Source organism: Eutrigla gurnardus (genome assembly GCF_963514095.1).
Source record: "Eutrigla gurnardus genome assembly, chromosome: 22".
Classification (NCBI taxonomy): Eukaryota; Metazoa; Chordata; class Actinopteri; order Perciformes; family Triglidae; genus Eutrigla; species Eutrigla gurnardus.
Window position 1 is genome coordinate 19,875,466 of NC_139933.1, and position 25,976 is coordinate 19,901,441.

General features: G+C 42.5%; 3 protein-coding genes across 6 annotated transcripts; 2 read left to right on the forward strand and 1 right to left on the reverse strand.

The window, feature by feature from the left end:
* The first annotated feature begins 171 nt into the window (after window positions 1-171).
* LOC311008447 (guanine nucleotide-binding protein subunit alpha-13-like) lies at window positions 172-11,111 on the forward strand. Its single transcript, XM_084002140.1, has 5 exons — window positions 172-496; window positions 1,292-1,518; window positions 5,549-5,599; window positions 7,936-8,136; window positions 8,792-11,111. Exons 1-5 carry the CDS (start codon window positions 214-216, stop codon window positions 9,161-9,163), a joined length of 1,134 nt encoding a protein of 377 aa, XP_083858266.1. The 5' UTR covers window positions 172-213; the 3' UTR covers window positions 9,164-11,111.
* A 1,485-nt stretch (window positions 11,112-12,596) lies between these two features.
* LOC311008301 (uncharacterized protein) lies at window positions 12,597-17,348 on the forward strand. Of its 2 annotated transcripts, XM_084001848.1 has the most exons (6): window positions 12,597-12,768; window positions 13,807-14,819; window positions 14,925-15,126; window positions 15,669-15,779; window positions 15,874-15,990; window positions 16,079-17,348. In XM_084001848.1, exons 1-6 carry the CDS (start codon window positions 12,759-12,761, stop codon window positions 16,105-16,107), a joined length of 1,482 nt encoding a protein of 493 aa, XP_083857974.1. In that variant the 5' UTR covers window positions 12,597-12,758; the 3' UTR covers window positions 16,108-17,348. The 2 variants fall into 2 exon arrangements, with proteins under 2 accessions (XP_083857974.1, XP_083857973.1); XM_084001847.1 differs by having other exon boundaries at window positions 13,807-15,126.
* Window positions 17,349-17,572: 224 nt separating this feature from the next.
* bicral (BICRA like chromatin remodeling complex associated protein) lies at window positions 17,573-25,976 on the reverse strand. 3 transcript variants are annotated; one of them, XM_084001845.1, is made up of 13 exons: window positions 25,868-25,924; window positions 23,733-23,786; window positions 23,483-23,528; window positions 23,141-23,189; window positions 22,961-23,026; window positions 21,397-22,674; window positions 21,254-21,302; window positions 21,108-21,148; window positions 20,920-20,969; window positions 20,660-20,805; window positions 20,418-20,512; window positions 20,238-20,340; window positions 18,554-20,158 (listed from the first exon to the last, which is right to left on the reverse strand). In XM_084001845.1, exons 3-13 carry the CDS (start codon window positions 23,521-23,523, stop codon window positions 19,671-19,673), a joined length of 2,406 nt encoding a protein of 801 aa, XP_083857971.1. In that variant the 5' UTR covers window positions 23,524-23,528; window positions 23,733-23,786; window positions 25,868-25,924; the 3' UTR covers window positions 18,554-19,670. The 3 variants fall into 3 exon arrangements, with proteins under 3 accessions (XP_083857970.1, XP_083857971.1, XP_083857972.1); XM_084001846.1 differs by lacking the exon at window positions 25,868-25,924 and adding an exon at window positions 24,401-25,053; XM_084001844.1 differs by lacking the exon at window positions 23,733-23,786 and having other exon boundaries at window positions 17,573-20,158; window positions 25,868-25,976.

Here is a 25,976-nt window from a genome sequence, read left to right on the forward strand (position 1 = left end):
CTGCGCCCTACACAAAACTCATGTGGGTATATTTGATGATATCATGATATGTTTGTGTGAGTCGATAAGACGTAAAACGGCAGATAAAGTGGCGTGAGATTGATGGTTAACAGTCAGCAACGCTACTTCCTGAGTTTAGGGAAGGGGCTTGGTCCGGTGCCTGCGCCCCGCGCGAACGCGCATCAAATTAGCATCGATGAAGTTTGTGCGAACATGGCGGATTTCCTGCCGACCAGGTCCGTGTTAAAAGTGTGTCTACCCGTCTGCCTGCTGAACAGCGGGGAGGTCGATCAGCTGCGAAAGTCCAAGGAGATCGACCGATGTCTCTCGCGGGAGAAAACGTACGTGAAGCGGCTGGTGAAGATCCTGCTGCTCGGCGCTGGCGAGAGCGGCAAGTCGACTTTCCTCAAACAAATGCGGATCATCCATGGCCAGGACTTCGACCAGCAAGCCCGGGAGGACTTCAGAGCCACGATTTACAGCAACGTTATCAAAGGTAAGCCTTCGCTGCTCGCAGTGGAGGGTGCGTCGGGAGATAAGACTGCGTTGCCTTTAACAGAAAGGCGCTTAAAATGGATGGAAAAGTTTCCACATCAGTGTTAGCCGCGGCAGCTGGGCGAAAGGACACACATAAACAGTCTACATCTGCTGTCGGCACACCCATACGGACCGCGTTTCTCCTTGAAATGTATCCCCCTGTTTCTATTTATTTTAAAGACTTCGTAGCCGTGTACCCGTTTTAAACGTAGATCACAGCCGCACACGCCAGCACTTTCGGATAGCCATCGGCGAGTTTTGTTGCTCAACTGCTAACGCAGGGATGTAGCTAATGGAGGGTAAACCCACCAGTGTGTTGTAAGGTGTTCCTGTTTTTCCACTCTGTACATACAGGGAGCTCTCTGAATACCATAGGACAGTTTAGCAGATTAGAGAATTTAGTAAAAAAAACACCTTAAATGCAGTTAAGTTAGTTTATACCTCTCTGAATGTCTGAAAATGTAATACATAATATGATTTGCCCAACAAATTTTTTTTTTTTTTTTGTAGCATTAGGAAGATCAGGTGTTACTGTAACTGTGCCCACCCCCTTTACATGTTAATAACATCACTTTTATCTGCATAAATATTTGTGATTTCTGTTTATATTGTGATACCTATGAAATATTTTTAGTTTTTTTTTTACATCCTGCTCTTATCAGACCAGACAGGTTTGTAGGACACCTGTTGTATTTGTTTGGCACCCTGCTAGTTCGTTTTTTAACACGCTGGGCATACATCACTTCCTCTCCAGGTGTGCGTGTGTTGGTGGATGCCAGGGAGAAGCTGCACATCCCCTGGGGTGACCAGGGCAACCAGAAGCATGGGGACAGCCTGATGGCGTTTGACACCCGGTCAGCTAAGATGGCCAGCGGGCAGCTAGAGACGTCCGTCTTCCTGCGGTACCTGTCTGCCATCAAAGCCCTGTGGGATGACTCGGGTATACAGAACGCATATGATCGCCGCAGGGAGTTTCAGCTGGTAGGTGGACGTAAATGCTCCCATTGACATATGCCTGTCTTTGACAGAATGGGGTGTCAGAGTCTCGGGTAGTCTCAGACCTGTAACCAGGGATGATTCTAGGATCAGCATTTTAGGGGTGCTGAGCACCAAATTTTCCATTTTTTTATAACAAAAACTGTACATTTTAACGTTACTTTGAACTAGCAGTCCCATATTTCTGAATGAAGAACATCAGACTTTGGGGGAAGGGGAAATGACTGTGACTGTAAATCTTAGTTTAATGCTGAGCCATCACTTGATTTACAAAGTACTACAAATGAAATTGTATTGAAATTAAAAGATAATGAGGTAAACAGTCAGCTAGCTAACTCCTATGAAAAAAACATAGGACATAGAACATCTGGGATTGGTAAAAGAAATGTGTAACACATCGTTGTTTGAGATACTCACTGGAACGACAGACAGAAACTACACACACTGTACCGCTTCACGCCGGCTACTGCGGGGCTTCGGGGGGCAGTCGGGGCAGGTGGGAGAGATAAAGTGGATCATACCATACCATGATGGTGTTGGGAGGGGGGGGGGGGTCTGTTGTATTTGTGTTGTTAAAATATAATTTTAAAGTAAACCATACACTGTCTATGGTTTTTTGACCATGTTTAAGCTTGTCAAACAAGGACTTGCGTTTAAAAAACATAATTTTTATAGTGCATTTATTTATGCAATTTTTGTTAGGGGTGCTGGGACTCAATTTAGCGGTGCTAAAGCACCCTTACAACGGGCTAGATACGCCTATACCTGTAGCAGAGGTGAAACGGGGGGAGATCGGAAGGGACATTTTAAAGACATGTTATGTGCGTGACCCACCACCGGGGGTTTTAAACGTTGATCCGAAGAAGACAGAAAGCCTGTAGTTTGCCGTTTTATATGTCAACATGCTGTACACGACGCAAAGCAACTTCACTTTTGCTAGTCGTGTAAATGTGCACGACAGTATCAGTATAAACGGTGCAATTCCGTCATATTAAGGGGTCTTCTTTTCGTGATTATGGCAGTATCTCTGTGTAAAGGCGTCTTTACACAGAGGTTTTCTCTGATAGCTTTACTGAAAAATAGAGGCGGCCCAAGTTTTGAACACAACTCTCTTCATTTTTTGGGCTTCTTCTGAAAAGTCAGAGTGAAAGAGTTGAAATGTGGGGAAACGAGTGGAAATGGAAAGTGAAACTTCTTCTTAATTTATCATCCCTTTCCTCGCTCCCTGTAATTCTAGCCCTGGTTCTCGCCGTCTGTCTGTTGAGTGGTCAGACATGTGATTGACTAAGCTTCCTGTTTACACCTCTCCCCGCTCCTTATGTCTTGGCTGTCAGCATACATGTTTGAGCACACTTGGATGTTTTCCCCCCAGAATAACAGCTGCAGTCGCCACTGCGTTCACGTGTCTTCGCTGGGACCTTCCCATACTCTTTATTTTGCCCAGTCTTACTTTTGCAGCCTGCTGTGATTTTTTAAAATTTTTAGTTATTGTATTTTTTATTTTTTTTTACAAACTCCACTTGTTTAATTGGTCATGCGATGAACTTAACACATCATCCAGCAGTTCAGGGGAGAATCAAGGACACGCTTTCAGTAATGAGACACAAGCAGAACATTAACATTTTCCTGTCCGTTGCATAAGGCTCAACTGTTCTCAATGGCATTTTGTTTTGCATCTCACACACACACACTCAGCTTGCGTTGGTTGTGAGCTTTTTGTGCAGACAGAACGGGGAATAAGAGCGATCAGAGCTGGAATGTTGATCTGTAGTTAAAGAGCTTTATGCTTTGGCTCTCTTACTCGGCGTTCTTTTTGCACAAACGCAAAGATTGTAACACCTAGGACACATGCAAACATATACATTCTGTGTGCATATAGTGCTAGCCTGCAACTAACCATTATTTTCTTAGTTTTGTTTGTGTCTAAAACAACAGAGCAATTCCAACTTCAACTTTTTATTTGTCAATTACTTTCATGTACCACACAAAAGAAACCGAAACGTTTCCCCCGTCCCACGGTGAGATAAAGTGCACAGGCACAACAGAGAAAACAACACACTGGGGTAAACAAAAAACAATAAAATGCACAACATATTACTAATACTAGATACAAAAATATCTATTGATCAGGAAAATAATAATATATGTACTTTTATGATATATTATTTTACATATTTTTGTTTTAAGAAATGATATTCCTTATTTAAAGGCAGTGTATGCATATCACAAACGCAGAACTACCTGCTGGTCATCACTTTCATGCTCAAAAGGGAGGATATGCCGCTTTTTTCTGATTAGTACTATTTGATTCAATCGCCTTCTCTTAAAATCATGCAAATGTAATAAGATAATAGCCCCCACATGTCAGATACCTAATCAGAAAAATACGCCAGATCAAATCCATAGGAATGCAGCGAGCGACGCCTGGACTACTTTTAAAGGTTGTAACCTTTTCCCTCAACCGGTGAATCATTATTTTACTCCTTAAAATGGTTATGACATGGATTTATTTCATAACTATAGTAATATGCCGTTAAAACATTCACTAGTAAATATATTGCAATAACCATATATTATATATGTATTACCTGACAATAACGCATATTGGTAAGTTACAGTCACAGCAGCTGCAGAGTTGTTAAGTTGGGGGTTCTCAATGGTGGGGGTCTAATTTGTTTTTCTGCCAGCAGGTACAACCTATTGTGTTTTTAAAATGACACAATTTGTTTCACAGATCACATGTGCCCTCGGGCTCTCTTGTTAATTATCATTGACAACACACGTGAATTGGCGCAATTTACGTCCTAAAAAGGTTCACAGAACATTTCACTGTCTTGTCTCACTTTATTGTTTTGTTTTGTTTATCAGTGAGGCAACATATATTTCAAATAAGACGGTAAAACACCGATCTGCCTGCAAGTGTTGTGAGGTTACACTTCAAATGTCACATTGACATTTGAAGTGTAACCCTGTGTTTCAGTTTTGCTTTTCCAGCTCGCTTGTATGAACACCATGGTTCGCGCTTTATAATGGCCAGAAAGAACTCAGAACGTCTGCTCTGCTTGTTTCCCTTCTGCTTTTTAAATGTTTTGACTATTCCATATTTTGAGCTTTTCATCTCATGTGAAATGTGACCAGAATTCAAGTGAGCTTCACAGAAAGGTAGCGAGTTGGTCTTTTGGCTTCAGTATAGCACAACACCATTTTACTTCTCCCTTGTGTAATCTTTGCTTTGCATACACACACACACACATACACGCACACACATATACACACACACACACACACACACATACACGCACCCACATACACATATACGCACACACACACACACACACACACACAGGTTTTTCAGGTCAGGTTAGTTTTTTTTTTTTTTTTCTTTTTTTTTAGATCAAAAGGTGAATACAGAAGCTTACAGTGGGGGGAAATGGATGGTGCTAGCACTCAGAAATACAACCCAAACAATTACTATGGCTGATAAAATTAGAGTTTACAAATACGTGCAAAACAAATTAACCAGGAGACACTGCGGGTCACGGGAGAGACGGCATGGAGAATCCATGGTGCAGTCAGTTCTTGGTTTATGTTGAGAGCAGGACACACACAGATAAAGGAATGCATCACAGTCTTGGCAGCCTCGTGTCTGGGCTTGCACTAATTGTGCACGAACAGCATCAGAACAGTCTTGAAAAAACACCAGTACACACACATACGCACACACTCGCATGCAGAGCTCGCCACACTTCTGTGTACATCAAAGACATACTTATAAACACGTCTACTACAATACCAAATACTCTGCATCCTGCTTCAGCTATTGGGAGCCTACTCAGCGCACACAGTTGTGCGTGTGTGGTAGCTAAAGAGAGTGTTGGCCTGCCTCTACATCTACAACAGCAACAAATGTATGCTGTCGAATGCCAGAATAGCAAAAATGCTGTTTTATGATTTTAAATGACTGAATCTCATAATTTGTAGAATTAACAGAACTTCCTTCTCTGTCCTGTCGCAGGGTGAGTCAGTGAAGTATTTCTTGGACAATCTGGATAAGCTTGGCGAGCCGGTAAGTTGTTTCTGCCAGCACTGATTGTTGTGATCAAATGTATTTTATATATGTGTGTGTGTGTGTGTGTGTGTATATGTATATGTGTATATATGTGTATATATATATATACAGTGGTGTGAAAAAGTATTTGCCCCCTTCCTGCTTTCTTCTTTTTTTGCATGTTTGTCACACTTAAATGTTTCAGATCACCAAACAAATTTTAATATAAGTCAAGGATAACTCAAGTAAACACAAAATGCAGTTTTTAAATGAAGGTTTGTATTATAAAGGGAGAAAAAAATCCAAACCTTCATGGCCCTGTGTGAAAAAGTATTTGCCCCTCCAGTTAAAACATAACTTAACTAAGGTTTATCACACTTGAGTTCAATTTCTCTAGCCACCCCCAGGCCTGATCACTGCCACACCAGTTCCCAATCAAGAATTCACTTAAATTGGACCTGCCTGACAAAGTGAAGCTCCTCAAAAGCAAGACATCATGGTGAAAACCAAAGAAATTCAGGAACAAATGAGAAAGAAAGCAATTGAGATCTATCAGTCTGGAAAAGGTTATAAAGCCATTTCTAAAGCTTTGAGACTCAAGAGAACCACAGTGAGAGCCATAATCCACAAATGGCGAATACATGACACCGTAATGAGCCTTCCCAGGAGTGGCCGGCCAACCAAAATGACGCCAAGAGTGCAGCGACGACTCATCCAAGAGGTCACAAAAGACCCCAGAACAACATCAAAAGAACTGCAGGCCTCGCTTGCATCAATTAAGGTCAATGTTCATGACTCTACCATAAGAAAGACACTGGGCAAAAATGGCCTACATGGCCGAGTTCCAAGACGGAAACCACTGCTGAGCCAAAAAAATATTAAAGCTTGTCTAATGTTTGCCAGGAAACATCTTGCTGATCCCCAACACTTTTGAGAGAATACTTTGTGGACTGACGAGACAAAAGTTGAACTTTATGGAAGGTGTGTGTCCCAATACATCTGGCGTAAAAGTAACACCGCTTTTCAGAAAAAGAACATCATACCAACAGTAAAATATGGTGGTGGTAGTGTGATGGCATGGAGCTGTTTTGCTGCTTCAGGGCCTGGAAGACTTGCTGTGATAAATGGAGCCATGAATTCTGCTGTCTACCAACAAATCCTGAAGGAGAATGTCCGTCCATCTGTTCGAGACCTCAAGCTGAAGCGAACTTGGGTTCTGCAGCAGGATACTGATCCAAAACACACCAGCAAGTCCACCTCTGAATGGCTAAAGAAGAACAAAATTAAGACTTTGGAGTGGCCTAGTCAAAGTCCTGACCTGAATCCTATTGAGATGCTGTGGCATGACCTCAAAAAGGCGGTTCATGCTCGAAAACCCTCCAATAAGGTTGAATTACAACGAGGAGTGGGCCAAAATTCCTCCACAGCGCTGTCAAAGACCCATTACAAGTTATCGCAAACGCTTGATGGCTGTTGCTGCTGCTAAGGGTGGCCCAACCAGTTATTAGGTTTAGGGGGCAAATACTTTTTCACATAGGGCAATGTACATTTGGATTTTCTTTTCCCCTCAATAAAAGAAAACTTCATTTAAAAACTGCATTTTGTGTTTAATTGTGTTGTCCTTGCCTTATATTAAAATGTGTTTGATGATCTGAAACATTTAAGTGTGACAAACATGCAAAAAAAGAAGAAAGCAGGAAGGGGGCAAATACTTTTTCACACCACTGTATGTGTGTATATATGTATATATATGTGTGTATATATATATATATATATATATATATATATATATATATATATATATATATATATATATATGTGTATATATATGTATATGTATATGTATATATATGTGTATATGTATATGTATATATATATATGTGTATATATATATATGTATGACTGATTGTTTTGTGAATAAAGAATAAAACTGCATTTTCAAATCTTACCAAAAAAAAAAAGTTTCCTAATAATGCTGTGATTTCCTCAAATTATAAATGTTTAATCTCTTTATAGATCGTGAACATAAGTGAACACCCACGTGAAACGTGTCTGGTTTGAATATTGGTACATATTGGATTAAAACAAGATGACACAATTAGTGCATTTCTTTGCCCAGTAGACACCATTTCAGAGCTAACCCGAGGACCTCAAGTAATGCCATTATGACTGGTCTACTCATTTATTGTAGAACAAACTTTCTCTACTTTTAGCTGTAATATGTTTTTGTTGGCATGTTGTAGTGTAGTTTTTCTCCTTTGTCTAAAAGTCCAGTCTGTCTTAACTGTATTTTTTTTTTCTCATATTGTTCTTCTGTACATTAATTTACGGTGCTTTTACATCTCTCCTCGAAGGATTACCTTCCCACGCAGCAGGACATCCTGCTGGCTCGTAAACCCACCAAGGGCATCCACGAGTATGACTTTGAGATCAAGAATGTTCCCTTCAAGATGGTGGATGTGGGAGGACAGCGGTCGGAGCGGAGGCGCTGGTTCGAGTGCTTCGACTCGGTCACCTCCATCCTCTTCCTCGTCTCCTCCTCTGAATATGACCAGGTAGAAAATCTGCCAAATGCCGGCCATGGCATCTAATTTCCTCTGGCACACGAGCAAGCACAAACACACTTGTGATAGGCTGATAAATTTAGTCGGTGTGTTCTAGCAGATAATGTTTGGTGACTTTTTGATAAGTCCTCATTACTGTGTCTACAAATGCGCTCTGACTCTTTTGCCTCAAAATAACGAGCAGGTTGCCCTCTATAATGCATTTAAAAACGCTAATGTTTTTTAAATTACAGATATGAATCTGTAAGAGGCTTATTGGGAATAAGTCTGAATCATTATACTGTGGTTCATCTTGACAGTAGGAGAGCAAAGTGACCAAATTCACAATTGGATATCTTAGTTAAAGGGTTGGGGAAACACAAGAAACACACACAGGATAACAGTTTTTTCATGTATATTTAAATGTCTCATTAACGATATGCACCGTGATCTAGATAATAGATTTCAAAGGACAGCCAATAACAATTCAACTTTTACTCATAACGATACATCAGCAATGTACTTTCATTTTATAAACCTATAATATGTTAAAGTACAGAATGCCTGCAACTATATTTCTTGTTATTACAGCTTTAAATACATCTAGTACAATAATGGTATTACTAGCAGCAGTAATTGAACACAGTCCCTCTGTTCTGTTTAACAGGTGTTGATGGAGGACAGACAGACCAACCGGCTGCGTGAGTCGCTCAACATCTTCGAGACCATCGTCAACAACCGCGTCTTTGTCAACGTTTCCATCATCCTCTTCCTAAACAAGACAGACCTGCTGGAGGAGAAGGTGAAGAGCGTTCCGCTCAAGGACTACTTTTCCGAGTACACTGGGCAGGAGCACAACCTGCCGGACGTCCAGGCGTTCATGGTGGAGTGCTTCCGGGCCAAGAGACGCGACGCCACCCAGAAGCCCCTGTATCACCACTTCACCACGGCTATCAACACAGAGAACATCAGGCTGGTGTTCCGGGACGTTAAGGACACCATCCTCCATGACAACCTCAAACAGCTCATGCTCCAATGACCCATGTCGACCTGTGAAAATAGAGGACCTGAACGGGGACAAACCACCGCCCTCGCTCCTGACAAAGACTTGGGAGAGACCAGCCTCAGAAGAATCCGATTGAGCGTTCTTCTCCAGCCGTTTTTATATTAGTTTTTACCCTCCTCTTTGAAGAGTTGGCCTTCTTATTAGTTCAGGGTTTGGTAGGGGAACGAGCCCGTAGGGCAGCCCGTCTGTGGTCATAAGAGCAGGCAGTTTGGATGTTGGATAGCAACTGATCTTGGCCGCTTCATCTTGAGACACACTCCTCTGGCCTGAGCGCTGCCTTACACCACAAGACTCGCTACTTTTTTCACCTCACAAGGTGCCAGCGCCAATGCCTGGCTGTGGTAACCAGCAAAACATTTTCTTTCTTTTTTTTTTTACAAACCGGTCACATGGTCTTTAAACCATATACACCACTTACTAAGAAATAAATAAATGTAACAACATAACATGCAAGCGAAAGAGTTAGATGGTCAAAACACCCAAGATCAGCGGTGCCCACGTCGATTTGCCATTCTTTGTCCAAGCACTGAATTCATCTAGTCCAAAATCCACGCCATTATTTCAGTGTCACCCTGCAGTGCTGCTTTGTGAACGTGGTTTCTAAACCCATGTACTCTGTAGAAGAGTTTGCCATCTTGCTGATGATCTGGAGATTGCACAGTTGTCCTTGTTTCTTTTTTCTTTTCTTTTTTCTTTTCGCCCTGTTCCTCCTCCTTCCCATGCCAGTCATCACATTTTGTTGAAAAAGTGCCTGACATGTATTTTTGCAAGAGCAGGGACTAGTCAGAATATTCAATATTTTATATGGGAAATGGCTCCAGCACTGGCACCTCATCTGTGGAAAAAATTAAGAAAAGGGCACACCTGCAAGACTGAACCTAATAATGCCTTTTCATATGTCTTATGTAGACCTAATCACTGTTTGAATCCTGCATTTGTGCCTGTGCCTCCTATAGAATTAAAGACAATTTTAAGCTGCCTTCAACAGATCATTTAGATGCCAGTTCCCATGCAAGTTTTTCTTCTTGGACTACAATGGCACATTAGGTAGGTATGTCAGCAAGTGAACATGCAGTCCACTGTTTCCTCAGGGTTGAATCAAAAACCAGCGTCAATGCTGATGATGTTGTTGGTGAACTAACTGAATAATTTAATCTTCTTCGTCTGGGCGGAAGCCCGGTGTGTCTCAGCCAGGCCTCAGTACAGTTAGTTTGTCTTTGATACTGTATCCTCCAGGCTTGGACCACTGAACATTGACCCCCCCCTATGTTCATCTCTGATTAGATGCCTCATAAGGGACAGACCTCCCCCCTTTGCCTAAATGATGAATGTCTGTTAATAAATGTACAGAGATGTGCTCTAGATTGTCTGAATATACTGTAACCAATATTTTTAAGCTGTAACTTACTGAGTTGTGACTGCAGGTGTCTGAAAACCCCTTGAAAGTTTGTTTTACATGCCACTTTGTTCTATTTAGAGTAACCTTTTAAGAAAAAAGCTATTTTGAATTTCATGAAAAAAGGGCTAGACAAAAAAGCCACTTTTGAATACTTTTGTGAATGATTTCTGTAGGGGGCCAATCTGTGTTGGAGAACAACTTCCAGGCTCTGTTTCAATGCCAAATTCCCCCCCCCCCCCTTCTAGTTCTAGCTTTGTACATACTGTAATCTGTTGCCATGTAAATACTATTCAGGTTTATCTCCATGTATGTAAATGGTTTTAGAATGGAGTACCCCCCCCCCCCCCACACACACACACACACAATTTCTGAATGTGTTTAAATCACTGCTTTTCCAATGAAGAGTCCCTTTTTTTATTTAGATGTATTTTTGTGTAATTTTTTGTTTCGTCACCTTCTTGAAATCCATTCCTGTGCCAAGTTTCATGCCACTCTAACCCCATCAATAAAATACATGTTTCTAATGAAGTAAGGCTCTTTTACTTTACGTAGTATAATATAGTAGGCTATTTAGCTTAATTGTGATTAACAATGGCCAAAAGGAGACTGGTATACATTTTTTTGTTAACTGCTATTTTTTTAAAAAAGCAATCAACATGCCAACATTTTAGATATGACAGTCAAATATATTGAGTAAAATGTTTTAAATTGTTATTTAATAATAAAAATATGTATAAGGTTCCCTTTTGAGTAGTGCGAGATGTGCCGAGGCTTCAAAGCGTGTGTCGAGTAATGAAGGGGGCGTTTCCGCGAAGCGCGTATCGAGGCTTGCTTCATTTAGGGGAGGAGCCAAAAATGATGACGTCCGAAGCCTCGCTGCCCGGCTGTACCACGTGATTGCTTCGGGAAGTGGTTCAGATTTTGCTGCGAGGTTTTACAGCTAAATAGACCCCTCAGGCTCCATTCAAAATGTGGGTTTTTGAAGGAGAGTTGCGATCAGTTGAAAGTTTGGATAGTTTGAAGAGTTTGGATACTAGAGTTTGGATACTAGAGTTTAGATAGCGTTTACATAGTTCGGAGATAGTTTGGAGAGTTAAGGGAGAGAGAGAGATTTAGGAGAATGATGATATTACCATCACAGAATACATTCAAACAATGTATTATACACGTGATAATTTATGTACATAAATAATCACATTATGTACATAAATTATTTCGTCATGGGGCGGCCGGTGGCGCAGTGGTTGGGGCGGCCGGTGGCGCAGTGGTTGGGGAGGCCGCCCCATGTACCGAGGCTCAACGTCCTTGACGCGGCCAGCCCAGGATCAGTTTCCTGCAATGTCCTCTACCTCTCTCTCATGTTTATACACTTGGCCAGTAGGTGGTTTCGTGTGCACATGAAGCTTCGAGAAATTAACTTTCTCGAACCAATTGGCTCAAGTGGTTCAATGCCTCATCAGGCTTCATCTCACCATCACTACCTTTGAGTGTTTGAGACCATATCCCCTCTATAATCAGTTTCTTCAAATTAAATAGAAATCTATTTCTTTGTATTTTATTGTACACACCAATTACTAATTTTAATCATGAATAGATTAAAAGTCAAGCGTGGTTCCTGCTGTATTTAACACATATTTACCCCTGACAGAAATATCAATGTCAAAAAAGTGGTCATTTTGACGGACTACATTTAGAAACATGGTGGTTTCTTATGGATTCACGCGAAACCGGAAGTAGGCGGAAGAGAAGCTCTCGATTTTATCAAGGCACCACACCCACTGAAGACATTAGCATAACGGAATCTAATTAGCTCGCTGTATCAGATAGCCCCGTTATATCCCTCCTCTTACCGATATTGTTTTGAGTAAAGCCACTAAACTATATCCGAAGTTTAAAGATAATCTGGCGATATGTGTTATAGTTTATACTCAGGCTCCTGGCGCGCTACCTAAAGGAAAGGGGTCCTTTCCCGTAAAGGCAACAGTGACGACTCCCGAATGTGAAAATGCGTCCACGAAGCTGAACGTCTTTCAAAGTTAACACCACTGTGAATGAGTGCGATACTTTATGTCACTTTATATTATTTCTTGACTATGTTAAAATCCTCCTGTTAGAACTTTTTGGAACACACTTCCACCTGAAGTGGCTGTTCTTACAGGCACGTTCAAAATGAGCTCTGGTAAGTAGTAGTATTTGAACTGACACTAATGCTGCATTCCAGAAAACTTCGAACTCATACTTTTCCGACAACCTATGAAAGTACAATATAACGCGACGTGAAGTACGGAGTTCTTGCTCAAACTGCATATCAAGGGGCTAATCCATTTGACCTATCCAAACTTAACGAGGAAGCACTTTTCTGACGTCACACCACAATGCAACCGTCAACTAAAGGGCAACGTCAAATAAATTAGCCTGTATTGAATTAAAATTACACATACCACTATCAGCAAAACGTGTTCTACATGTAAATTCATGTTAAAACGTGTCCCCATGTTCTATGTAGCCAGTTATGGTAAACATCTCTGAAAGGTATCTTTATATGCTTATGCTTAAACAAAAAAAAGTGATTCGGAATAACATTAAAATGCCTTAAAAAAAAAGAAGTAAAATCGTGTGGAACTTGTCAGAGAGACATTAGTTTGCCAGTCAGCCATGTTTTGTTTACGTTTGGCCTTGTGGACCCGAACCGCTTCGAGGTCCGAAGTTGGCAATTTTAGTTGTAAAATATCCGTCCTCCGAGTTGCCATGAACGCAGCACCGTTGAGTGATTGAATCTGTAGTAGAATATGCTCTACTGTAAGTATATTTTCTTCAATCAAAAGTTCTGCCCATACAGTAAAGCAAAATACATCATGCAATAAATAATATACACTGCAAGAGCCCTTCTTATATTTGTGATATTTAGCAACATGTATATTTGTACATATTTAGAGCTGAAAACAGTGGTGGAAAGTAACAAAGTACATTTACTCAAGTACTTAATACTTACTTATGTGCAAGTAAGTATTAAGTGTGATTCATTAACTGAAACCCATTTAGATAATTTTTAAGCAAATGAAACACATTGTATGGACAAAAACAATTGCATAATCAAGAAAAAGATTTTTCGATAATGTAAATAACTGTACACATTGACCAGATCGAAACTTAGTTGGGTGTTGTTGGCATGCTGCACTCTTTTTAACCCACACACTGTCGCTGTTCTCCCCCACAGAGGTGTGCCCATCCTGTGGGAAGACCTACAAAAGGCTGAAGAGTCATCTGCCTCATTGCAAGGCAGCAGCCAGGTCCAAAACACCTCCAACCAAACGTGATGTCACAGCGAATCAGGCAAAATCATCTTCTCGGCCGGCTGCAGCCTTTTCTGAATCGGCAGCGAAGTCGACACAGGCGCTGACAGAAACGGCTAGTCCACGACCAAGCAATAGTACAAAAATGTCTGTGATGTCATCATTAGGAACACAGACATCATCCCTGAGTTCTGTGTCAACTCCACCATCAACTAAGAAGAAGAAACAGAAGCTGTCTGAACAAATCAGGACAGCCAACATGCTCTCCCCCACCACCATTTCCCTGGAGTCCCCCCCATCACCACCACCTCTGCTTCCCACCTTCTCAAAGCCCAAAAAGCAGAGCCTCCGTGCTTTGATAGAAGCAGCAAAGTCCTCACAGGTTTCTAAGGGATCACTGGAGGAAACCGGATCTGCCTCAGAAGACCTGCCTTCAGGTTTAACTCCATTTGTGTCAGAACCTCTGAGCTCCACGGTAGAGCCGGAGACCAACACTAGCATGATAAAAGACGACGCCCTTCCTGCCTGTCTGCCCACAGACACCAAACCCAGAGTTTCCTCGAAAATGAAGGTGTCAAAGACGAAGAAGGTTGCACAATCCCTCCCCACAGCCAAAGATACCTGCAGAGAAGACTTCTGGGTGGACGACAGGGAAGTTGAGGATTCACCTATGAATAAGATGTTCTTCAATTCAGGAAATGGTCACCAGGCCATGATTACCCTCCAGGATGTTAAAGCCACATTAGGCCGAGCTAATGCCACCCGTCAATCCATCAGGCCAAGCATCCTGAGCCAGATTGAAACTACTGACTATTTAAGAAGCAAAATCAGTCCAGTTGGTCTCCCGATGGGGAATAACACAGACATTAGTTGTTGCTTGGTAACAACTAAAACTCTGTCAGACCAGCTGGTCTGCAACAGTTCGCAACATACAGAGGTACATTCACTTAGGAGCAAAGGTTTGAAGTCCCAACAAGCATCCTTCACCTCCCTGCAGCAGCCTGTACTAACATCCCCTGCAGCTCCCCTCTTTTCTGACCAGTTATTGTCTCCGGTGAGCAAAACCAAGTCCCCTCTACATAACATCAGCACGACTGAGGTGCTGAAGGTGACCGGACTCCTCACAATGTCGCCATCAACATTTTCCAGCCCTCTGCGGGTGGTGAGGGCAGAATCGTTGAGAGCTGATGATGGGCTGAAGTCGCAGCTCGGGAAACAAAACAATGCTGATGATGTGGCTAAAGGTCAGTATGCAACAGTACAAAGGGGGTATCAGACTCTGGATTTTCATATGAGACTCATATTTGTGGATGTCGTAATATGGCATGAGTGTTGTCTTTTCCTGGTTTAAAAAGCTGGATTTGTTTCAGAAACGACCAATAAAAGCACCAATGGTCAACCATAGAATATCATCGCAAAATCAATATGAGAAAATAGTGTGTTATTTGTTATTCTCCATACCACCCAGTTCTAATGAGACCTTAACACTTGAAATGACTGAAAACGTCTGAAATGTGTCTTAATCGCCAAAAACTGGTCGGATTCATCATCTAGTTAACTTACTCTGTGATTTCTGATGACTAAATTACTTTTTTCAGGCAAATTTCTTGTTGGCTTGATTAGGATTAGGGTTTCTTTAGTTGAACATTAAAAAGGTTTTGGAAAAATGCTTGTCTGTCTTCCTCAAGGTGAGGCAAAAAGAAAAATACTAGCATAGAAAAGGCCAGCCTTAGGGAAGTCTCTGTGTCGGTGCATCAATTCTTCATGTCGGTGTCGTAATTCGTAGGCGCTCTGACACAGCGGAGTCTTGGACAGGTGAGACTGAGGGAGTTGCCAGAGTGGCTGACCTGCAGAACTCCTAGTCGCCCAAAAGACGTGTTGGTCATGATGCAGAGAGGTGAACAACACACACATCCCTCACACACATACATACTGTACACTCATATATAAATGTCACTCAGAAAACACACCACTCGCTGTGTTCCCATTAGGCTGGCGGTGGTATTACAGGAGGTATATCGACGTGAAGAAAGGTGGCGTAGGCGGACTGGGCATGTTGTTAGCAGGATACTGCATGCTCGGCTACATTTGGAGTTACCCTCATATCAGTAAGTGTGTGGATTACTCTTGCTTGCTTTATGTTACGGCTGTGTAGAGTTGGAGATAACTGAGCATGTCTCTGGGTGTTTTTCCCAGAGCCTGATCGCTGGAGGAAGTACCACTAATGTCAAGATGTTCTGTCAAGCCTGACTCTATAAGGGAACCGGCAGCTGTGACAGAGGGAGTGTTCTGGACTAAAGGCACCTATTCTGTCGGTGTTGTTTATAATTAAACCAGAAGGTAAATGGACCTGCATTCATATAGCACGACTTTCTTTCCGACTACTCAAGGCGCTTTACACTACATTCAAACATGTCACCAGGATTTTCCCTCTCAGACCATTCTGTTTTTTCTACCACTACAAATATGAAGCCACAGTCAGCAGCTGGTAACCTTATCTGAGCATAAAGACTGGAAATTGAGGGGGGAAATCTAGCCTTGCTCTGACAAATGGTAATAAAATCCTCCTTCCAGCAACTTTTTTAAAAGCACTTTATATTTTATTTGATTAAAATCAGACAAAGACTGAGGTAAATAATTTTTACCTTTTAGACTAGCTCTTCCCACTCTTTATGCTGAACTCAGCTAGGCTGTAGCTATCTATTATGGGAAGTATGGTATCTGTCACCGGAGTATAAAAAAAGCATATTTCCCAAAAACTTGGCCTCTTACAACAGGACATCTGATGTGAAAGTCTCAGGACATTGTAGCTTATATAAATTACCATGTTGCTTTTAAATTACTTGTTCACTTGTCTTCCTTTATCTAGTTTGTTCTGTATCTTATTTTAGTTTGAGTAGGGCAAATTAGTTCGTTTTGTTGTCATCAGTGGCTCACTGTTTCCCAGTGTCTCCACTAGGTGTCAATGTTGTGTTACCAAAATCAAATGGGTTTGTCTGTAAAATGTTTGCTATGCAGTTTTCTTAGCTCCTTTGTGCAGAGGCATTGGTACTGGGGGTCCATGAGAGGATAAAAGGGAACTAACAGATTTTTTTTTTAACTCGATTCAAATCTTTACTTTGGCAGCCCAGATGTAGAGAAACAGGAAAAATCTAAATGTCCCAACTTCAGTATCCGTGAAAAAACATATATGTGTAGCGGAGGGTTACAAAACGTTTTTTTCCTTTCGTAAATGCTTCCTGTCACATACTGTTATTATGCATGCTTAGCCTGTAAGTGCCAGTAAGTTAACACTCGCAGAATAGTAATGGAGGGACGCTGAAGGAGGTTCTCATCTGGACCGGACCCGTTTGTCATCGTATTCAAAATGAATTTATTCTCGACTCTCTTTGCTGCTGTAGTGAACACACATTAGCAAAAAAAATGAAGAAATTACAGTATTTTTATAATGATTTTTCCTTAGTCAACAAAATAAAAAATAATTTCCTGGTGTTTTCTTTTCCTTTTTTACATTCATTTTTTCTCAATAAAAAATTATAAATATTTTTTGTTTCACTTTTCATTTTTGTACAAAACAACACAAATAAACAGACAAATCAAGAATGAAAATGCAAAAGGAAAAGGGGGTGAAAAAAAGCATAGTATGTTCCTACCGGGCCCTCAGACACTGATATGCATCCGGATTATACAATGTGTCACATCCCTATTTTATTCAAATCCCCAACTAACTTGCTCGTGGATTTAAGTGCTATAGAGGTGTGCCACAACCACTTAAGGGGTAAATAACAAATCTCACGTGATTCTTGCATGTCAGAGTTTTTCTCTGTAGACAAGAGGTCTACATGGGTTGAGGCAGAGATATGGATGGGGATGTGTTCAGTCTGCTCCTGTAATCTACTGGCAAGCATATTTCACAGACACAATTTATAGGAGAAAAGTGACACCATCCAGAATCAACACCAACAGCATTAAACCTTGAGTTAGGCTTCGGTCATGTGTTGGATTTGGCCTTTTTCTTGCTTAAACTATAGTGCAGATTTGCAAAAATGTCCTTTCAAAAACAGAAATACATGGCCAATATATCAGATAAATTCTTTATCACGATGAAATATTATAGGGAGGTAACTTTTGGCTATAAAAAACTAACTTAAAAAATCAAAACCACAACACGTTGGGAGCTTTAGGAGCACAACTTCAGAGGATACACTACAACGCCGTCAATTTCCAGCACAAAGCAGTTAAGATCTGACGGTGATTCTCGACAAGGCAACTCTCCCATTTTTGAGTTTTGGTTGCACTGCTGAGAGGCAAACAGGAGGCAATACTTGGAAAACTCTGGAAAGTGAGAAAAACACCCTGGGGGAGCGAGCAAACTTGTGGGAATTAAGTCAAGGGTATGGCAATCAAACAACCGAACCATATGAAAACAGTCAAAGACCAGTGTGTGCAGTTCAACACACGCACATTGATTGACCTGTCATGGTAGTAAAGCATAGATAGCTGGATATGATCGATACATAATTATATGCAGAAGGCAGGCTGACGTGTGTACAATCAATGTTCCTCCAGGATCATTTAAATTTAAACGGTGTTGTCATATTCACAAAGCCGGGGGGAAGACATCACAACAAACAAAAAACAGTCATCTTTTTTAATGTCATCTCTAAAAATAAGATAAGAAAAAAAAAATTGAAATAAAAAAAGCAAACATACTGTAACATAAATTCCTCAATCTGAGGACTAAACTTCCCTCGACACAAACAATGTGAAATGATAAAAAAAAAGTGGTTGAGATCGAGTGTTCGTCCTCTGTCTGTGTCGGGGCTTGCATACCTTTAAGGTACAAAAACAGAAAATGCCAAAGAAAATGTGACTTGAGCACAAGAAAAAAAGCATTGTGGAGTCCAGTTCCACTATGACGTATGCCTACGTGACTAGTTTCCACTGGTGACTATTCTATGTGACTCAGAGGTTATCCTTGTTGCAGGCAGCTGAAAGCAGGCGAACAGATTTTGTTTTTGTTCCAAATACTCACATTGTGTTTAGCCTAGCGCACGCAGGATATCAACGAGATCCACATGTTCATACAGTTCCTGAAATAAGCAACAGTACGTTTAGTGCAATTTGTCTATGTGAATGTGTCTCTGCCAAGCTCACCTTTAAAGGAAATCTACATGTCTGAACCATGAATCTACTCCGTCACCTCATACTAAAGCATATGTGTGTGCACTGTCAATCAATGGGTCCATTGACATTATCAACTCAACAGATCTGTCATTGTAAACACTTCAAAATAAAAACCTAGAATTAGGCACAGGTTTGTCATTTTGTCCCTCCTTGTCCCTGTTTTTCAGCATAGGTAGTGGGGGAGGGGGAAATAATGGTGTGTGTTTGAAGAGAGGGACCGTTATATTCAGGCAACTGAAATTGTGGACCCTACCCATTTAAAATAATGTTTAAGTAAAACAAAATGTATTCCATCTGTGAGTATATTGCATTGCACACAATCCCGGATGTTGCTAGGTAATTTTAAGTGCCTGCATTCAACTTGGCACCATGGAGTCTCTGACTCCTTCTTCATGCCTCAAACCTCCCAAAAAAAAAAAAAAACCAAGTTTAATACATGCTACATGGCCGGAGATGGTATAACAAAGATAACAGACCTGAAGGAAGAGTTGACCTCTCTTCACACGGTGAGAATACAACAAATATTACAACTGAGGATTTTGACTAGAAAAATGTACACACGCACACACAAAAGAAACCATACATTGGTGTAATAACAGTCTTAACATTCCAAGATGCTGTTGACTGCCGCCTCCAGAGCAGAGTCTGTGTCACCATGAGGGGGCGAGGTGAGCGGAGCGGGGTACTGGGGCTGGATGGGCTGGGAGGACACGTGGTGAGACGCCTGGTAGTGTGTCAGTCCTCTTGACATTGCTGCAAAGGGCGAGGGGTTACCTTGGGGATAACTGTTGGCAGCGGTGAGGCTGTTGTTGCTGGAGCTGCTGGGCCCGTAGTGTTGCTGGGATCTCTTCAGTTCCAGGATACTCTTGTTTTCCAAGAGTGGAGGGTGGAGTCTATCTGCCGTACCTGGTCCTACAGCTCCGCCCCCTCCCGGGTCTCCGTACCCGGGCTGAGACTCTGTCCTGTATGGTGGCTCCGTGGAGCCTCTGTCTGACTGGTTCCAGCTACAGCTGGATGACTTTTGAGAGGGGAGGGGATCATGGAAAAGTTTGGATTTCATCCCACAACAGAAGTCTTCAAAAAATGTGTCTAGAAAACAAAAGAGGGGGGAAAGTTAAATAAGAGCTTTTTGTGTGAGGAAAGTTACTCTTCCTTTTGTTTTGTTTACCTGGATCCACTAGTATCATACGTTTGTCTTGTGTCAGGTTGCTGCGCTCCTCTTGGTTGAAGGTCCTGTCAATCATCACCATTTCCGATGAAGGACTAGAACGCTGCAGGGAGAGGCAACCTGTTAGCTCTGTTTGTGTCCTAACATGAATAATGTGTGCTTGATCGTTTTAGTGCCTACCTCAGCTTCTACAAATAGCAGCCGTCTGTATTTGTTTACCATAGCGTGGGTCCGCTTCAGCACTTGGGTTGCAACTACCTCAAATTCTTCATCCACTGTAAGAAGAAGGGAAATAAATAATCTATTTGGATGCAGGTACTTCAAATATTTTACATTCGCCAAATACATGAATGACCATGCTACACGTCCAAGCTCAGGTTTCCTGCAGATGTAGGGCTACGCTAATAAATCCAAGGCCGTACCCTGTGAGAACTCCTCCTCGCTGGGCGGAGCCCCCTGGAACACGTGGTACGGGAGGAGTCTTTGCAGTGCGTCATCGACTGAATTGAATCGCCGCTGATCCAGGGTTTGAACTCCAGCATGATCCTTCCTCAACTGTTGTAAAATCCTACAGAGATGACAGGACAGAGAGAGCTCTGTCAGTGAATAAGTGACGAGCTATACAAACACTCAACAACATTGAACGTATGAAAAAAAAATCTAAATAGTAAAAAAAACACACATTTCTCCTCTTGTAAGTGGCGGAAGGGCAGGTCTCTTCTGAGCACTGACCTATAGAGAGAAAGTGATAAAAATAATGAAAGTGGAAATAATGAATTTAAAAATACCGTCCCTATCTGCAAATTCCACCTTAAATATACACCACGTACATGATTGCAGAACAAACAGGGTGTAGGATGAGTGATATACCTGGGAGTTCACCTTTGAATCTTGGGTCATGGCTGTCATGGCTAAAAAGAGATCAAACAAACAACAAGTCAACCTCATTAAGTGTGGCAGACTTAATTTAAATAAATTGGATGTTGACAAAAAAAATGATTGTCAGGCCTTGTTACCGTGGATGCTGCTGAGCTGCACCTGTCTGAGGGCAGGTGATGAAGAATTCTGAAATATTTAAAAGAAAAGCGATGTCAGTCAGCTAATACTTTTGTTGGAAGAGGAAAACTAATGTGATACCACCGGCGACTTGCAATAATACCTGTCTGTAGTCTTGTTCCTGCGTCACAGTACCAGCTAAAGGGGACAGAGAAGTGCAATTCTGAGTTTGAGTCACTAGGAGGCGCTGAACGGGGCTAGCCGACACTTGGCTTTGACCTCCGATCCCTGCTGTCGCCGGGCCGACCAGAGTCAGCCGCCCAGGGGCGCACGCCGCCTGCACAGGGGTGGGGTTTGCACAAGAGACTCCGGTCCATGTTTGAGTGACACCCCCTCCGACCTGACTCCGACTGACTACTCCCTGATTCAAAATCAGATGGCCTCCGGATGATGCCTTGAAATTCTGCCCCGCAACAATCTGCACCGCGTTCTGACTGGTAATTAGGGCGTTTGAGTTGGGGTCAGCGGGGCCATTGTGGATGGTGCTGGCCGGAGTGAGTGCCAACGAGCTGGGCAGCAAGAACTGTCCAGGTGGTATATTTGTCTGGGCCTGCGCTTGTTGCTGCTCCAGGGGCGGCTGTACTACAATGGAGCCATTGGCAGTGTACTGCCCCCCAGGAGAAGCGGTGCTAGAGTTAACTACATTAGACATGGTAGTGGGGGTGGACTGAAGACCGAGGCTGTAGACAGTCTGAGCCCCAGCTTGAAGGGGTTTAGGCTGGATAGGTCTGACAAGAGTCTGGGTCCCTCCCGGGCCCCGCTGGATGATTATGTTTTGCAGGGGGATGTTTTTGAACGGTAAGCTGACTTGGCCCACCTGCCCTTGGGTGGGAGCGAACATCTGCCCACTTGTTGCAGTCCCCGCTGCAGCTACAGGTGCCCCCGGCCTCAGCACAAGCTGAGGAGTTCTCTCCAAGCTGCTAAGAGTCATCACACCGCCACCCGCCCCAAAGGAACCCAACACCTGGATGTGCTGGGCAGAGCCATTGGGCAGTTGGGACACCCCTTGCAGGAACTGGCCTGTAGGGAATGCAGCTGTCGCTGTGGTTACCACACCCACACCCGCGCCATAGCCCCCAGAGACCAGCTGGGAGGGGAAGGGAACAGGAGCCTGCACCAGAGTGGGAGCAGGTTGGGAGTCTAGTAAGGCCTCCTGGGCCAACGTCTGCTCCGTAATGTCGGCCTCCATGAGGGATTTCTGTAGAATGTCAAAGGGCTGATCCTCTCCCCCAGGATCCACCCCTCCGGGGGAGTTCCCAGTCCCCAATTCATCCTCGATAAATGAGAGGCTGCTGGAAAGTTGGAGGCCTGCCCCTGTTGAATCGTCGCCAAATTCACCCATTGTAGAAGAGCCATCCTTGAGGCCAGAGTTGGAGCCAGCCTGAATGAAGCATTTAGAGAAAATGAGCAGGAAGCATGTGAACTGCATATATGACAGCCTTCTTTGTATGTCTTTTTTATGACCTGTACAAAAAAGGCCAACTACACTGTAAACATTTTTTATATTGTGTAGTTTACCATTTTTTGTCTCCTCACAAAATAACATCCAAATGATGTATATTAGATCACAAACAACTATATTTGGCTCATAAAAGCTCACAGAGTGAGTCCCAATACTGGTGTTACTCAATTGTGTGTGTTGTCAAGGTGATCACAGGTGCACTCACCGTGTCACTAGAAAAGAAGGATCCATCGGACCCATAGACTGCGTTCGTTACATCATCCTCCTCAATCTGCAGGAGCAAAATAGACAGTTTTAACAGAGAATTGGCAGATTATTTATGCATTAAAGTGAGACAAACTTGGCCAGGACTGACTGCAGATACATTCTGAAAAGAGTCACTCACAGACTTGTTGTTACTGCCATGGAGATAGTCATTCAATGCGTCCACATCTCTGAAAAGCCATACAAAAGACTATTAACATAACACTTGTGTGTAGTTAAAAAAAAAAAGAAAAGTGTAGTGACAGAAAATACGTTACAAAAGTGAATGGGACTTGTGGCTTTGGGTTCAAAGAGGAAACCAGAGTAATATTACTTGACTATTTATTAAGCAAAACTTAATGAATGAACATAAAAAATGTGTGGCTACACTGAAGTGCAGGATGAAGAGACATTTTGGTGCATCGATTCAGAAATCGATGCTTTGTTCATAACGTTAATGGCAGTTTTGCAACGTTTTTTTTACCCTAAAATATCCAGAAGATGGCGATCATCCTCATCATCCATGACACCTGAAAGAGTATGGGGGGGGGGGGGGGGGGGGGGGGGTATCAGCATAGAATGATAGATAATTCATGTAACTGCATAAATCACTGATGCTCAATGAATCAAGACAATAAACCTCAATCACTAGTTTGAATCTGAAGTAGCCGTGCATGACCTCTACAGGCTCAGCATATGTATCATGGTGTTAGTAGTAAGGACATGTCACTCACAGATTTTGCAGGAGGAAGCATGGATTCAGTCATTTAACACCTTTGTTCATCGGGCTGCAGGGTGAGAAAACTGTAATTAAGTAATACTATACAACTTAACGTGTGAAAAGGCAGGGTGCGTTGGGGGACAGGTGAGATTAAAGAAAGAGATGGGTGGGAGAAATGTTCAGTGCTTTGGGAGATCTGTACTAAGGTGAAGGGTAGGATGGCCTTCATCAAACTCCCACCCATAACCCTCCTCTGCTGTCCCACATTGGTTGTCTGCACGGACTGAAAACTGCCATTAAGAGTGTAAATAACCTCACCCTACACCACATGTTTTTGAGTTCCTGCATTTAAAAGGATGTGTTGGCTTTATCTTGTGTCAGCCAGCAAAGATTCACAGCTGTCTTGGTGCTACATTATACAAGGTGGGAGCCCGTCAACACTAGAATAGAGTAATGGATGTCTGTCAAATGATTTTCTACTTTGATGTAGTAAGTTATGGAGCTCATGGTGAGGGGCTTTGTGTCAGAAAATTTAAATTCCTTTAAGTCAGTAACCAAGCATTTGAACCAAATGGGTCTTTAAACCATGTGTTGTGTTGTACTGTGTTCAGGTCAGTAGCTGTGTTCACTGAGTGCGAACTGCGAGACGTTACAGCTTCAACATTACAAAATGGCTGTTACCGTCCCATGGGCTGTCTTTACAACAGCCACGTTCAGCCTCCATCTTTGGGTTCGGGGAGAACAAAGAAAGGCAGGGTTGCCGTACTAAACGAAACTATGTTATGCCGTATGCGCGACGAATTTGACCAAAACTGCAAACGGTAGTTAGTAAGAGAATATTTGTGTTTCTTTTAATACCCACGACAAAGGGACTTCGTTTTCTCGTTACATGCGACTATCGGAGACTATTTTGTTGCGCAAAAGTGGACACAATGCTATACAAATATGAGGAAGCAATGGCGACCGTCCCACTACAAAAAATGACACGGAACCGAACGATTAAGTCGCATTTTATTTCACTAAAAACTGCAAAGCGAGGACCGTTTGAATGACAATAACACGGGAATCGTTTTTCTCAATCCAATCACAAAACAAGCAAAGGAAACGGTTAATCCCAACGTGTTACGATATTAGCGCTTCGTATTCAACTGAAATTCGACAGTCATTTTCTTACAAACACGACAGAAGTGAAATGGCTATGAAAACAAAAAATAGCGTTACGTGGGTCAAATGAATTCGCTTTGTCGATTTATCGCCAATTTGTCAACGACAAAACCAAAACTTTCTTTTAAATTCGAACAGTTTAAACATTTCCGAGCTTAAATTCGTCTGAATCCGCCCTAGCATGCATGCTTCGAAGCCGACCATGCTAACGCCCCCCCCCCCCTCGCTACTGGTGCCGTTATGGCCGTTCGTTTAATAAGTCGGCTAATGTACACCCTCCGAGTTTTATTTCCAGAAATAGACTGAATAGACATAATGATAATCGCATTCATGCAGCACAAAAAACCGCTCGTCGTCCAGCCTGTGGCTGATCGCCGCTGACGTGATCTTTCTTTCTCTGTTGGGGAGGCTTTCATTTGTCCCCTTATGTGGCTCATCTGCCAGCATGAAAAACGTCACATTTGTCTCTATATACCGAACCGACGCGTTTCCATCGGAGGGGTGGATTCTGCGGCGGGTCCCCGGGTTCTGGTCTCCGGACTGGACGCTTCGCAAAACATTTTACCGATAAACGACGGCCCTGTTCTGGGTTAGCTAGCCGCGATGTCGACGACGCCTGTTTTTGAAAACGTCGGGCGGAATTCATCGAAAATACCAGAGGACCGAATCGTGTCGAGTCATACTCCGATTAGCACAACATAAAGACGACTCAAAGAGGCAAAGCCTTTACTCCTGTCTCACTCCTCTTGAAACCCAATATCTCCATTTGGCAACTTTTAATTTGCTCCCCCCCTCCTTCTCCTCCTCCTCCTCTCCCTCTCCCACTCATATATTTTTCTCACTGTCCCTGTTCTGTCTCGGATAGATTTTTCTCTCCGCTCAAACTCTCTTCCCTCCCTGAAGGAAGGGAGGAAGGAGGTTGTGTGTGTTTTTTCCTTGAAATTTTTATCACAAAAATTATAATACACTCAAAGGGAAACTCACCGTCATGAAAAAGCAGTGCCTTGTCAACGGGGTTTCCTCGCCATCGCCGCACGGGTTGTTGGGGTAGTGCACAGAACAAGGCTACCCAAATCATCAGTCCACAACGGTG

Excerpts from the sequence above, each read along its gene's own strand:
- bicral (XM_084001844.1), bottom strand. The coding sequence starts at position 25,961 with ATGATTTGGGTAGCCTTGTTCTGTGCACTACCCCAACAACCCGTGCGG. Across the intron at positions 20,341-20,417 it reads TGCTATTTGTAGAAGCTGAG|CGTTCTAGTCCTTCATCGGA; the intron begins GTAGGCACTAAA and ends CTCTCCCTGCAG. Across the intron at positions 20,159-20,237 it reads TATGATACTAGTGGATCCAG|ACACATTTTTTGAAGACTTC; the intron begins GTAAACAAAACA and ends TTTGTTTTCTAG.
- LOC311008447 (XM_084002140.1), top strand. The coding sequence starts at position 214 with ATGGCGGATTTCCTGCCGACCAGGTCCGTGTTAAAAGTGTGTCTACCC. Across the intron at positions 5,600-7,935 it reads TGGATAAGCTTGGCGAGCCG|GATTACCTTCCCACGCAGCA; the intron begins GTAAGTTGTTTC and ends CTCTCCTCGAAG. Across the intron at positions 8,137-8,791 it reads CCTCCTCTGAATATGACCAG|GTGTTGATGGAGGACAGACA; the intron begins GTAGAAAATCTG and ends TCTGTTTAACAG.
- LOC311008301 (XM_084001847.1), top strand. Across the intron at positions 15,127-15,668 it reads TGCTGATGATGTGGCTAAAG|GCGCTCTGACACAGCGGAGT; the intron begins GTCAGTATGCAA and ends CGTAATTCGTAG. Across the intron at positions 15,991-16,078 it reads TTGGAGTTACCCTCATATCA|AGCCTGATCGCTGGAGGAAG; the intron begins GTAAGTGTGTGG and ends TGTTTTTCCCAG.